Raw genomic sequence first — 12870 nt, forward strand, 5'->3', positions numbered from 1 at the left:
GCGATGGAGGAAGCAAAGTGGAGTGTTCGGCCCCTGTACAAGGTAATCAGCCGGCCTTTCATTGGAGGTTCGGGGATAAGGCAGTTTTGTGTCACGTGATAGTACGAGTGACCCGTAGCTAACCTCGTTCGATGGATCGAAAATTGGTCGGGATGTGAACGAGGCACTTTCTTGTTGAAGCTCCGACGAATTGAGCGTCACGAAACTGGATCTGCCAATTGCCGGCAACCGCATCATCGCAATGATCTCTAGACCGTCCCTCACGAGGGCTGCGCAGCAGACCCTCCGCAACTCGAGCTGTGCTCGCACAATCTCGGGTCGTCGGTTCGCCAGCGCCGCTGCTGGCTCCGGCACCTTTGAGACCGCCGACGTTGGTGGTGTCAAGGTTGCTGCCAGAGACTCCCAGGGCCCTACCACCAAGTTGGCCATCGTGGCAAAGGCCGGTACCAGATACCAGCCTCTTCCCGGCCTGGCCGCTGGCCTCGAGTCTTTTGCCTTCAAGGTACGATGCGATCCGTTTCCAACCCTTGGAATCTGTTCGATGTAGACATTGCGCTGACACGATTTTCAACGAGTAGAACACGACAAAACGCTCTGGCCTGCGCATCGTTCGCGAGTCTGAACTCCTCGGCAGCCAATTGACCGCATACCACACCCGCGAAGCCCTCGTCCTCGAGGCCAGCTTTTTCCGCGATGACCTTCCCTACTTCACGGAACTTCTCGCCGAGGTCGTCTCGCAGACCAAGTACACCAGTGAGACTCGCAACTACACGTGAACGTGTGGGATGGTTGGTTAACTGTTTATCTAGCCCACGAGTTCCACGAAGAGGTTCAGCCTGTTCTCCGCTTGAAGCAGTCTGGCACCAGCGCCGCCGCTCTTGCCCTTGACTCCGCCCACTCCGTTGCTTTCCACTCCGGCCTAGGCTCTCCCTCCAACCTGACGCCCTCGATCCCCATCCAGCCCTACCTCAGCGAGTACGCCGTTTCCGAGTTCGCCCAGGCCGCCTTCGCCAAGCCCAACATCGCCCTTGTCGCCGACGGTGCCTCCGCCGCGAACGTTAGCAAGTGGGCCGAGCAGTTCTTCAAGTCGGTTCCCTCCGCCTCCTCCGGCAAGCTGGCCCTGAACACCGCCGCCACCAAGTACTTTGGTGGTGAGCAGCGTACCTACAGCCCCTCTGGCAACGCCTATGTCATTGCCTTCCCCGGTGCCACGAACGGCCAGGCTTCTCCTGAGCTTGCCGTCCTTGCGGCTCTGCTGGGCGGCAAGTCCAACATCAAGTGGTCCACTGGCTTCAGCCTGATCAACAAGGCTGTTGGCGTTGTTCCGGGCTTGTCCACTTCGACCGTCAACCTGTCATACTCTGACGCTGGCCTCCTGACTATCCAGCTCGCTGGCTCAGCCTCTGCTGTCCGTGGGGCCGCCCAGGAGACCGCCAAGGCTCTGAAGAGCATCGCTGAGGGTACCGTCAGCAAGGAGGACCTGACCAAGGCTATTGCTAAGGCCAAGTTCGATGCCCTTGAGGCTTCAGAGAAGCGCAGCGGTAGCATCCTCCTCGCTGGGTCCAGCCTCGTCCACAGCGGCAAGGCCGTTGACGCCACCGAGGCCACCAAGTCCATCGAGTCTGTTACGGCTGAGAAGCTCAAGGCGGTAAGTAAATTGAGATATCTGATACATTTACAAGCTATTAGCGCTAACGGTCATGTTACAGGCGACGAAGACGATCCTGGAGGGTAAGGCCAGTGTTGCGGCAGTGGGTGACCTGTTCGCTCTGCCGTACGCTGAGGAGCTTGGCCTCCGGGTATAAATGGGGATTTAGCCCTGTCTTATAGCGGCCGAATGAACCGTGTATCAACAGTCAAGCATTTGCGGTAGAATGGGGAAATGTATCCTTTGTGAACATATGTAGTAGAATTTTCTTGTGTCTGCCTAGCTTGCCTAATTCCCACGTATGAAATTGTTTTGTCAAGTTACTGGTACGCGTTGTGATTATGATCATCCGCCATCGCAGTCTGCTCTCATGACCAAACTATTGAGGCATCGATGCCCCTCAATATTTTCCAAGGATAAAGAGACCGCTCAGAGGGATATAAGGGCAATTCTCAAGTTGCGTGAGGTCTACTCGCCAGGACAACCGAGGAAAAGCTATATCCACAGATGTATCAGTACTCTGGTTAAGGCGTTATAACACGGCCTTTCGCCTTCTCTTATGATCTGATGAACAACTTCTTCGCAATCGATCACAGACACTGATATTATGCAGACAAAAAGGAGGCTCTGTACGGAGTATGAACTTCAAGTACCCTACAATGAGTGCGTGGAGTACGGATAGTTGAATACTACTTAGAAGGGCGCATGTTCCTCCGTCCAAGAGCGTTGCAACAACCACATGTCCATCAGGGGTCTTTGGGTACCCTAGCACCAAGCATGCGAAGGCCACGAATACATGGACACAGCTCATTGGTCTCGGAGCCTGACCAAAAGCTTATTGGCTGTGGGTGCATTTACCAAAAGACTTTCAGGTCCACCTTCAACTGGGCAACTTCAATAACCCCAAAGGTACATATGTAGGGATGTAAAGATAGCCCAATTCTGTGGCTGCATCATCTCAGCTTGAAGGAGGTCGATGCTTCAACGAGGGATTCAAGCTCACAATGACAGTTTGGCCAAGCATATAGCCAATGGCAGGAAAGAGTGAGGTAATAAGACGCAATGATAAAGTAGACCGAATGTTGACTGAGAGTTGCTCGAAACACTGCATGGACATGGAGGTGAGGGGACAACACAGAGCACGGTCCCTTTAGAGAGGTATTGGGCGGCAAGGTACCTGTCTTGAGTACCTCATGTTAAGGTAAGGCAGGGCTGCCAGACTGGAACCATAAGGTAAGGTCCATACCTTCCTTACCTGCTCAGCTCAGACGAGAAGATGGGGGCTGCAGCAATGGAAAGAGAAGGAAGTAATAATTCCAGCGCGACCCCAAAGTTGAAAGAAACACCTCAGACCTTAGCTCAGGAGTGCATCTGCAGCGCAGAGCGATGTGAGGCAGCCTAAGGAGATGTCTCGTGCCTTTAATAAACGGCTCTGATGGTAGTGGATTGGTTCGAAGGGGGCTTAAACCGATCCAGGGGGCCACTCATCTCTAGCCATCCCCCGGGAACACTATCCGTACCCGCACCCACACCCACACCACGCCTTTTTCCTCGCTAGCCCCCGTCCAAAGTGCAAGGCGCAGGGTACACCACACCAGAGGGCAGGTCCACGGGCGAAGGAAGGTACCCCGAGTTAAGCATCCCCCAATCCCACACAAGAGCACCTGGGCAGGCCCAGTAGGGGACTGCTGGTGCCAGTTGCTGCTGAACACTGGTGGAGGGAAAACAAAGCCTCACCTCACCTCACCTCAACCTCCACACCCAATTCCAACTCCCTCCACGTCCTCGCCCTTTTTTATGCCCACGATCGACGCCGGTCTCTTGTGCCTGCTTCTTCCCCCCCCCAACCCTCCGCTCGGAGTCGCCCAATTGCGACGCAGATTGAGCAGTTCCTTCTCGACAAGGACTACATCTGGGGAAGACCTTCGTTTCTCTCCCTTTTTTGCTGGGCCCATCCAGTTCAGCCCTCTTCGCAGAACCTCTCGACCAGGTGAGACACACAGCCATCCTCCTCCTTCCCAATCTTCGCATCGTCCTTCAGCCCTACCCTTCGGACATAGTAACAACGCCTGCCCTCTTTCTTCCTTTGCGCTGCCATTTCTCAGTGCATCGCACCTCCCCTTGTCCCCTCTTCGCTGCTTTGATCGTCGTCGCCAACCACACCTCAAGCTGTGACTTGAAGCTATCTGTCCTTCACTCTATTTCTCCCCCCGCCGCTGAACCCCTGGAAGCTAATCGTGGTCAACATTGTCGTTACTGCAGGTGAATCTGCTCAGAACTGTCGGGCCCGCTGCGGCCTCACTGTCTGAACATCTTGACGATCAAGGGTCAACGACGACTGCTCGATTCTCGAACCCGACGAACCGATATATCCTCCGATTCCCGTCGCAAGGTATGTAGTACCACTGATTCACAGACTCCTTACCTTGCACTCAGCGGAGTGACCTCCGATCATCAGCAAACCACCTGAATCCGATTCATTTCCTCGTTTTCGATTGCGTCTCGAGATTCCGACCTGAACCACTCTGCTTTGATGCACAAAAAATAAATCCAAAAGCGTTGGCTGACTCTTCCTTATAGGGGGCTGGAGGTTATTGGTAGCCAAGGTGGCACTGCTGTCGAAAGAACCCTTTCTGTACGACCCCGACAGCCCACGGCTGCAAGATGGTTGCCCCTAAGAAACCTCAGAGCGAACTCTCGAACAACGGAAACAAGCCCAACAATATGTCCTACAACAAGAGGGATTCGGCCATGGGTGGTAAGGCCGACGGCAAGGGCCAAAACGGCATGCCTTTTCTTTACCCCGACCACCACCTAAAATAATGCTAACTGAGATGCAGGCGCTCGCTCTGGGTTCAGAACCGATACCGCTATATCCAACAACAGGCCTGGCACCGAGCGAACCCTCCAGCCATGGGTCCCCGACTCCAGCGATGGCATCGATGGCAGCTTGGAGAAGCCATCCGGCAGTGGAGGAGCTTGGGACCAATTCGCCGAGAACGAGCGACTCTTCGGCCTCAAGACTGACTATGATGAGAACATCTACACAACCACCATTGACAAGAGCCACCCGCAGTACCGTGATCGCATGGCTGCTGCCGAGCGTAAGGCTCGCGAGATCGAGCGAAGCTTGGCCACTACGGCGCACGTTGCGGAGGAGCGTGTCATGGATTATGTCACTGGCGGCGGTGACGACAAGGGCGGGGACGAGGAAGACAAGTAAGCCTCTCTTTACTGTCTCCATCTCGAAGCAGTCAGAGCTAACATCCATTTCAAGATACAGCGGAGTCCGTCGTCAGGACTTTCCCCCTTTGTCGAGCCGCGAAAACAAGTACACGCCTCCTGCCAAGCGAGCACCCGCTTCGAATGCGACCGTCGTTGGCGCCCCGATTGACCCCGCGATTATCTCGTCGCAACTGAGAGCCCCCGCAAAGAAGCAAACTACAGTGAAGCCCGAAGATGCCAAGCTTTTGAGCCAGCTCGTCAACAAGGGCAGTGCTACCCAAGCTGCTGAGGCGCCCAAAGCCGCTGACCCCAAGCCTGCTGCCGCCCCTGCCACGAAGGCTGCCCCGAAGCAGGAACCGACTAAGCAGGCCGAGACCAAGCCTGCAGAGACGAAGCAGACCGTCGCCGCAAAGCCCGGCGATGCCAAGGCCGCTGAGAAGTCGGGTACTCAAGCCCGTCCCTCTGCAGCTACAAGCCGAACGATCTCCCCTCAGGTCAAAGAAGGCGCCCCAGGAGCCCCAAGTGCCGCTTCGACAGTCGAAGTCGACGTTTTGAAGTCGTTCAGAACTTTTGCCAGCCAGCAGCGGCAGGTTGCTGAGAAAGTTCGAAGCACCAAGGCAAAGGCCGACAAGGAAGTCAAGTTGACAGAGCTGAAGAAATTCGCCGATACCTTCAAGCTGTCAACTCCAGTTCCTACTGACCTGATTTCCATTATCGCCAAGGATCCCGATAAACAGAAGGAGATTCAGGCAAAGGCACTCCAGAACGCGGAAGATGTTGCTCGTACCAAGACGACACCCACTCTCAAGGGCAAGGATGCTTCATCAAAGGAGGGTGCAGGGAAGCCGCCTGCTGATGCTCCGGCCACTCAAGCCACTGTCGAGGCAAGGAACACTGCGCGTCCGGCGCCAGCAAATACTATTTCTCCCTCCAATGGGCCGAACCGCCATCCCAACGCTCGCCAGTCTTACGCCAGCCCTCAGTATCACGCCCAAGCGTACAGGAACGATAGATCAGGCCAACACATGGCGCAACAGAACCGCCAGCCCTTGGCCCAGCGCCTGCGCCACGTAGAGCAGCAGAAGATGTCTCAGCCTCCTAATCAGCACCCCGGTGGCCCTGACATGCGGATGCCGCCAACCGGCCCTGCAAACAACACTGAGGCTTTCCGGCGCGCCGGCGGTGTCCCGAGCCACCTTGGCGGGAAGCTTAACCCCAACAGCCACGAGTTCAGACCGAACCCCTTCGCAACGTCCTTCAACCCGAACGGACACCCTAGCGCAGGTTCTAGTCCTCGCTCTGCTGCTGCTGCCAACACCGCCCCGGAGACTGCTTCGACACCCGCATCAGCTGGACAGTTGATTCGTCGGAAGACGAAGGCTGTCGACGTGAAGAAGTGTTACATACTGGCACACGTCAAGACCTTCACGCCGCCTCAGGGCCGGAACTGGGACGACAACGACGGTCTGAGACCCTCATACGACACCCCGCCCACCTGGAGACAACCTTCGGACAACGAGAAGCCCGATTCCACTATGCTCATGACTTCCAAGGAGTTCTTGGAGCGTCAGTCATTCGCTGTGTCATCAGTTGCCACACCGAACCACACTCATGTTGTGCCCAGCGTCGCCCACCAGCATCAGCTTCCCTTCCATCTGCAGCAACCTGCTCACGGGATGGGCCCGCGTCAGTCACCACATATGCCACCCATGCCTATACAAAACCAGCATGGACATGTGCCTCATACACCGTACCAAAATATGGATGACCACCGCATGATGCACTCCAACTCGGCCCAGTCCTTCGCTTCGCCGCGTATGGCACCGGTCCCAATCACTTATAACACGCCAGCCATGACCTCGGCGGGTCAAGTGCCTTACAATCAGCCGATGATGCAGCCCTACGGTGGGCCGGGTACACCTCAGATGGGTGGCTACCGGAACTTCTCCAACAACCATCAATACATGCCGCAGCAGCAGGGTGGTCCCATGGGTCAACCTATGATGCCTCAATTCATCAACCCGCAGGGCATGGTGCCAGCACCGGGCCAAATGCCGATGTATGCTGGCAACCACCAGTTCATGCCTCCGAATGGCGCGCCGCCTCAGCCTATTCCCGGAGCCAACGGTTATCCCAGTCCGGGACGTCCGTCAGCGCCGATGATGGTTCATCAAGGCTCCCAGCAAGGCCAACCGGTGTATGGCATGAGCCCCAACGTGCAGTACCAACAGCCTGCGTACACTCCGCAGCAGCCCGGCGGTCAGGGTAAGATGGTACCCAGCGGTCGCTATCAATAAACTGCTAACACCCCAGCTTAGTTGGCAATGTACGCGGGTACAATAGTCCTGGACCTCAGCACTTTGGAACGAGTCCCTCTCAGATGCATCAATACGGGGCGCAACACCGCAGTGGAAGCAACAATTATGGAGGCAAGCCGTTCAACAGCCATGGGCAGCACCAGGGTCCCCAACAGGTTCCGTCGGCGCCTGCCAATGGTCCCGGACACGCTCCTGGAGGTTCCGAAGAAGCCAAATGAGAGCTCAACGAAACCACTGAGGCATACCGATAACGTCATGGGGACATACTCCAACACATCTCAGTATCTAGGCCCCTTTAGCGTTGATGAACAATCACTTGATCCGCGAAGCTTGGGATGGATGCTGCAAACTTGGATGTGTCAGCAATCCATAAAGCAGTCCATGGAAACCTCTGGAGCGGCCGCCAAGGAAATATCTCCTAGGGAGCTAGCTTCCAGAGCAAGCCAGTCACCGAGGTGGAGGGCAGGATTGGACTTGCTCTATGTAGTGCGTTTGCTGAACTGGAAAGTCACGTATTGGTCAGCTTGTTGTTGAGGGAGACAGTCCGAAGGGACGAGATGACGCAGGGGTCTACTGCGATGATGCCTGGAGGAGCAGGACTGTCATGCCTCACAAGCGGATCACGGCAGAGGATCAAGGGGGATGTGAGGACGTCAGTCATGATCCAAACGCATATGTGAAGGCTGGGTGTGTCGCAGTAGCTAGGTAGAGCTAGTGACGAGAAAAAAAGCATAGGAGTTGAACAGCGTAGGCGAAAAGCCATCTATCTATCAATAGGTGGCTTCAAATGACAAAACATTACTTCAAAAGGTCAGAGTGAATTACACGTGATTGGATAATAAAGCTTCTGGATCTCTTTAGTAGAGAGTCTTTGCAGTGTTGTGTAATGCATTTGGATCAAGGACAAACAAAGCAGAGATGCACGAGTGGCCATGAGAAAAGGGAGAAGAAGGCCAGAAAACCCTAGTGTTGCTGGTATATCTCGGAGGGCATACTCGACACCACGACACGCTAAGAAGAGGATTTTTAGTAAATGGGACATGACTTTGTGAGGTCGGGCTGGAAACCTCGATCGTGGGGCAAAGGGCTAGCGATTCACGTTGTTCCCAGAGTTGAAAGACTGTTGTTCCTGGACAAAACAGTGGAATGGATGACGTGAGAAGGTCTAGTCATGCTATGTGACCATTAATCGATGAGCGAAAGATCACTTACCTCATATGTACGAATTTAGGTGTTAAGTTGATAATTAAAGAGTTCAAGGTATCATCGGGGGAGAAGATGGCATGGGTTACAGGTTACGGCGCCTCTTGATGCACCTAGGATCCATTGTTAGCATCCTTGGGTATGCATTTTTCGACTGGCGGCTGTATGGGAATGGCAGGAAACATTCTTATTCGTGGCGGTTGTAGGATGCATGCCATTTGACGGCGCATGTCGCATGTTTCAAGAACCTCCCCCCCCTGCTTCTCTACTTTTTATCCACCCTGCTTTTGGTCTTTTCCCGATTGAGCTTGGGGGGTCTGGGAAGACTGGACGTTTGAAAAAGTTCTACTTCTTACTTTCTAAGCCTGCCAAGTTTCCACGTCACAGTCGGTTCCCGGGGATGGCTTGGGTGGATGGGGAGAAAGGAGGCGCTGAGGCGGCAGGGCGGGCACGCGGGGGAGGCACAGGAGGCACACGGGGCACCGACGAACACTGGCTGGAATGAAGCCGTGTGGACCTGGGCCTTCTTTGGGTCCCTGGGATCGATGACTTTTCTTTCATGACTTTTTTTGTCTGCGATCCACACAATGTCACCGGACACCGGTGAAGGTGAGGTTGCTTCGGATAGTTGGCGCAGGAGCACTTTTGCGCGGGCAGTTTAATGTGTAGTCGAGGACCGCAGGTACCACCAGCTGTGTTGACTGTCTTGTGCTCAAGTTCTTTGGGTTATTTTGTATATTTTCTCATGGTTCAGCTTGGGCTGTTTCTTGTCTCATTGCGTTTGTGCTTGAGCTGAGAGGTAAGGCAAGGTGGTAGCCCGCCGTGCCCGCCTGGGTGTGTGTAAACGGACTGTGCCAATCAGTGAACAGGGCGCCGAAGCGACAGTCAGGCACGCGGGCCGGTTCATTGGATGCTGTATCCGTAAGTATTAGATAGGCGTGGTAGGTAAGGTAAGGTATGGATAACGAGAACATGGAACTTGGGAGCAGCTCAGAGGCTCAGCCAAGGTTCGATTTGCGGCCCTTGCGCTTCACATCTTTACCGCGCAGCTGCCGCTGTGGCCTGCCTTACGCGCATCCGTCCCTAAGCCAATGACAGGTCTAGATCAGCACTTTGTCTCTTTTTGGACGGTCCAGGGTCTGTTCATCCCATCTTTTTTGGACCACGTCCCACACTCTCACCATCTCTAGGTACACCTCTCTCTCGGCCACTACATCCGCACATCAGAGACAAGACAAACGCGCCCTCTTGTCGCCCAAGAGTTGGCCCCGCGGTGAGGGGACAACTTGCAGGTACCTGCGCCGACATACCCGCATCGCACCGAAAACATGCGACGAGGTGCGGTGTGACTTGGTACCCTTGCCTTGATCGATTCGGCCAGATGGGAGGGATTTTGGAAGTTGTAACGCTTCCCGCGAGACCGGGGTTCTTGGGGACCCGCAAGGCGGCAGCAAGGGTGCAAGGGGCATAAGACAGGAATCCGGCTGCTGCCTCCTTGGGCGCAACTCGGGGATTTCTCTTTATTCGAGTTTCTTCAGGATGGAGCCGTTGTTGGACAGGAAGGAAGGGTGACGGAGGAGCCGAGAGTTGCGCCAGGACCTTGGGTCGTTTGGGAAAGAATCCAGAGGGAGAAGAAAAGGGAGGATATCAACCACACGCCGTCCATGCTGGACCTACACTACGTTGAAGGGATATCTCAAGGGTTCCCCTTCAGTCTTCTACCAGTAGCTATCCGAGTTGTAGGTTGAGATGTCTATTTTTTTCGTAGGTAGCTATACCAGGTGTCTGGAGGCATCCGACATGGGCATCCGAGGTATTTCGATGTAGACCTGCCGGATGACGATGAAGAAAAGAAGGGTGCATGCGCCAGGGCAGGGGGTTGTCTTGCGGCGCGAGAGAGGCACACCCCGCGACCGCTAGCCAGGCCGCATGGCTACCTCACTTTCATGGATCAGAATGCAGACTCTGGACTGCAACTGGACGAGAAGTCAGAGAGTGAGAGCAGGCCCTTGGAACCCTGGCAAGTCCGGGAAGCGGCTCTCCCCCCTCTTGTTCGTACTCTTTCCCTTGGCCAAGATGCTGATGGGCCGGCTGAGTGGTGTGGTTTGTTCGATAATAAAGAGCCCGTGACGGCCTCCCGCCTTTTCTTCAACTTCTTATTTCATCCCGCACCTGACCCTCATTCGTAGCAGCTCGATACGAGTTCTTGGGAAACCTCTTTTTTTTCCCCCTTTCTTATCTTCAATCTCTACAATTTTCCTTCTGTTGCTCAACCTCGTCCAGTGTTGTTGCGTCATCCACGCTCTTGACTGCTACAGACTCAGCCCAACTTGGCCTACTTTCGTCCCCATTTACACGTGGAGTAACAGTAGCCTCACTGCCGTTCCTTCCTTCCTGCCACTTTGAAATCTTCAACGGTTACGTATTCGCCGGTATTATCCAACTGCCGACCAGCCTCATTGTTTGGACGTTTGAACACATTCCTTCCACCTTCTCCATTGTAAAAGTCACCCGACTTTTTTTTTCACTTTTCTTTCTCGAGCCGGCTCGACTCTCAAGACCGCCCTTCAGATAAAGCCAAGTGAAGACACCCCGTCTCACTCACCTTGACTTGACCGACTCACCTTCATTCACCCACTACACTTCATTTCAACCATCCCAATCTAAGAATCAACCTGCGGACCAGCGCATATTTCAAGACGAGGAGCAAATCCACTCTTTGAGCCTACACCCTACAAAAAAAAAAATCCAACCACCCTTCTTCCAGTCAAAAAAACAACCAAGCTTTTGTCAACAAACATCTGGAAGTGACGCCACCTAGGAAACATATCCTCATCCTCTCAAAATCACCCTCATCCTAGACCGAATTCTTCAAACACCAGAAGACATCATGAAGTCTACCTTCGTGTCCTCGATCATGCTGTTTGCCGGCCAAGCCGCGGCTCATATGGCAATCACCTACCCGCCGCCTCTGCGGTCCAAGCAGAACCCCTTCGCCGCCCAGGACATTGACTACAGCATCACCAGCCCTCTGAGTGCCTCTGGCAGCGACTTTCCTTGCAAGGGCACCTTGAACCTTCTCGGAACCGCTGCAGCCTCTCCCGTTGCTACCTGGCAGGCCGGCCAGCAGTACAACATGACCATCGCCGGCGGTGCCAACCACAACGGCGGTAGTTGCCAGGCTTCTCTCTCCTTCGACAGCGGTAAGACCTTCACCGTCATCCATAGCTACATCGGCAACTGTCCTGTCGCGGGCACTTCGTCTCTCACCTTCACCTTGCCCGCCGATACCCCCTCTGCCAAGGACGCCCTCTTCGCCTGGACTTGGTTCAACAACGTCGGTAACCGAGAGTTGTATGTCGATTCTCCCCCTCCTGATACTCGCCATAACAATGCTAATCCTCCTTTCGCAGCTACATGAACTGCGCCGTCATCACCACCACCGGCGGAGGCGGCAGCGCTTCCACCCCCTTCAGCAGCCGTCCCCAGATTTTCAAGGCCAACATCGCCAACGGCTGCAGCACTGTCGAGGGATCTGACGTTCTGTTCCCCAATCCCGGTCCTCCTGGAGACGTCACCAGCGCCGGCACCAAGACCGCGGCCCCCGTCGGCACCTGCGACGTCGCTGTTGGTGGTGGCAGCTCTGGAGGTGGTGGCAGCAGCTCTGCCAGCGTTGTTGCTCCTGCCCCGTCCGCTCCGGCCGCTTCCCAAGTCTCTCAGCCGGGCTCTCAGTCGACTACTCGTGCTGCTGGAGGTGTCTCTTCATCTGCTGGACTGTAAGTGTAACCTCACTCTTTGTCACTGTAATTATACTGACTCCCAATAGCCCTGGCGGCGTCTTCCTCACCGTCCCGGCCTCTAGCAACTCTGCCCGACCGACTACACTCGCGACCGTCAGCGTTCCGGCTTCACCCAGCGAAGAGTGCACCGAAGGATCTGCGGCACCCACCGCCATGCCTGCTCCCACTACGGCAGTCGCTCCCTCGGCCGCCCCTTCTGCTGCTCCCTCGGCTGCCCCCTCTGCCGCTCCCTCCGCAGCTCCCTCGCCTGACGCCGGATCTGGTGATGCAGCTGACGGCTCCATGACCCCGGGCAAGGCCTGCACCCCCGAGGGCCAGTGGAACTGCGTCTCCGGCACTCATTTCCAGCGTTGTGCCTCTGGACAGTGGTCGGTGCTCATGAGTATGGCTCCTGGCACCAAATGCCAGTCTGGCACAACCGAGGTCCTGGTCTGGCAGAAGAAGAGAGCCCACGGTCGCCGCTCCCTCCGCGCTAGACACCACATCTAAGCGCTCGCGGTGGCCGCTGTAACAAACTTTTTCTTGCCCTTCGGAATGTATTATCGAAAGGTTCACGACATTTTTATGAGACTTGGACGAGATACGGGGACACGCATCCATAGACACGGGGACAAACTCTGGCTTTTCTGAGATTTTGGCGTTTTGAGGAAAGCATGGATCTTCCAGGACTGGTTCT

General features: G+C 55.2%; 5 protein-coding genes across 5 annotated transcripts; 3 read left to right on the top strand and 2 right to left on the bottom strand.

Annotated features, from left to right (window-relative positions):
- The first annotated feature begins 156 nt into the window (after positions 1 to 156).
- Positions 157 to 2011, top strand: BDP55DRAFT_656145 (peptidase M16 inactive domain-containing protein). Its single transcript, XM_060574360.1, has 4 exons — positions 157 to 502; positions 579 to 753; positions 810 to 1648; positions 1710 to 2011. The coding sequence occupies exons 1-4, from the start codon at positions 242 to 244 to the stop codon at positions 1803 to 1805; spliced, it is 1371 nt and encodes a 456-aa protein (XP_060432199.1). The 5' UTR covers positions 157 to 241; the 3' UTR covers positions 1806 to 2011.
- Positions 2012 to 4229: 2218 nt separating this feature from the next.
- On the top strand, positions 4230 to 7554 carry BDP55DRAFT_46839 (LsmAD domain-containing protein). The gene is made up of 4 exons (XM_060567622.1): positions 4230 to 4406; positions 4489 to 4867; positions 4926 to 7138; positions 7192 to 7554. The coding sequence occupies exons 1-4, from the start codon at positions 4313 to 4315 to the stop codon at positions 7407 to 7409; spliced, it is 2904 nt and encodes a 967-aa protein (XP_060432200.1). The 5' UTR covers positions 4230 to 4312; the 3' UTR covers positions 7410 to 7554.
- A 377-nt stretch (positions 7555 to 7931) lies between these two features.
- Positions 7932 to 8493, bottom strand: BDP55DRAFT_656156 (uncharacterized protein). The gene has a single exon (XM_060574361.1). It carries the CDS (start codon positions 8231 to 8233, stop codon positions 8003 to 8005), a length of 231 nt encoding a protein of 76 aa, XP_060432201.1. The 5' UTR covers positions 8234 to 8493; the 3' UTR covers positions 7932 to 8002.
- A 553-nt stretch (positions 8494 to 9046) lies between these two features.
- Positions 9047 to 9493, bottom strand: BDP55DRAFT_46908 (uncharacterized protein). The gene has a single exon (XM_060567623.1). It carries the CDS (start codon positions 9366 to 9368, stop codon positions 9138 to 9140), a length of 231 nt encoding a protein of 76 aa, XP_060432202.1. The 5' UTR covers positions 9369 to 9493; the 3' UTR covers positions 9047 to 9137.
- Positions 9494 to 11284: 1791 nt separating this feature from the next.
- On the top strand, positions 11285 to 12683 carry BDP55DRAFT_692184 (uncharacterized protein; the record flags this gene model as incomplete). Its single annotated transcript, XM_060577077.1, has 3 exons — positions 11285 to 11748; positions 11808 to 12170; positions 12221 to 12683. The coding sequence occupies 3 exons, from the start codon at positions 11285 to 11287 to the stop codon at positions 12681 to 12683; spliced, it is 1290 nt and encodes a 429-aa protein (XP_060432203.1).
- Positions 12684 to 12870: the final 187 nt, after the last annotated feature.

This window comes from Colletotrichum godetiae, assembly GCF_030913485.1.
Source record: "Colletotrichum godetiae strain CBS 193.32 chromosome Unknown BDP55scaffold_11, whole genome shotgun sequence".
In the NCBI taxonomy this organism is placed as follows: Eukaryota; Fungi; Ascomycota; class Sordariomycetes; order Glomerellales; family Glomerellaceae; genus Colletotrichum; species Colletotrichum godetiae.

Coding starts and splice junctions, on each gene's coding strand:
- BDP55DRAFT_46839 (XM_060567622.1), top strand. CDS start 4,313: ATGGTTGCCCCTAAGAAACCTCAGAGCGAACTCTCGAACAACGGAAAC. Junction 4,868..4,925: donor GGCGGGGACGAGGAAGACAA/GTAAGCCTCTCT, acceptor ATCCATTTCAAG/ATACAGCGGAGTCCGTCGTC. Junction 7,139..7,191: donor GCAGCAGCCCGGCGGTCAGG/GTAAGATGGTAC, acceptor ACCCCAGCTTAG/TTGGCAATGTACGCGGGTAC.
- BDP55DRAFT_656145 (XM_060574360.1), top strand. CDS start 242: ATGATCTCTAGACCGTCCCTCACGAGGGCTGCGCAGCAGACCCTCCGC. Junction 503..578: donor TCGAGTCTTTTGCCTTCAAG/GTACGATGCGAT, acceptor TTCAACGAGTAG/AACACGACAAAACGCTCTGG. Junction 754..809: donor CTCGCAGACCAAGTACACCA/GTGAGACTCGCA, acceptor CTGTTTATCTAG/CCCACGAGTTCCACGAAGAG.
- BDP55DRAFT_656156 (XM_060574361.1), bottom strand. CDS start 8,233: ATGTCCCATTTACTAAAAATCCTCTTCTTAGCGTGTCGTGGTGTCGAG.
- BDP55DRAFT_46908 (XM_060567623.1), bottom strand. CDS start 9,368: ATGTTCTCGTTATCCATACCTTACCTTACCTACCACGCCTATCTAATA.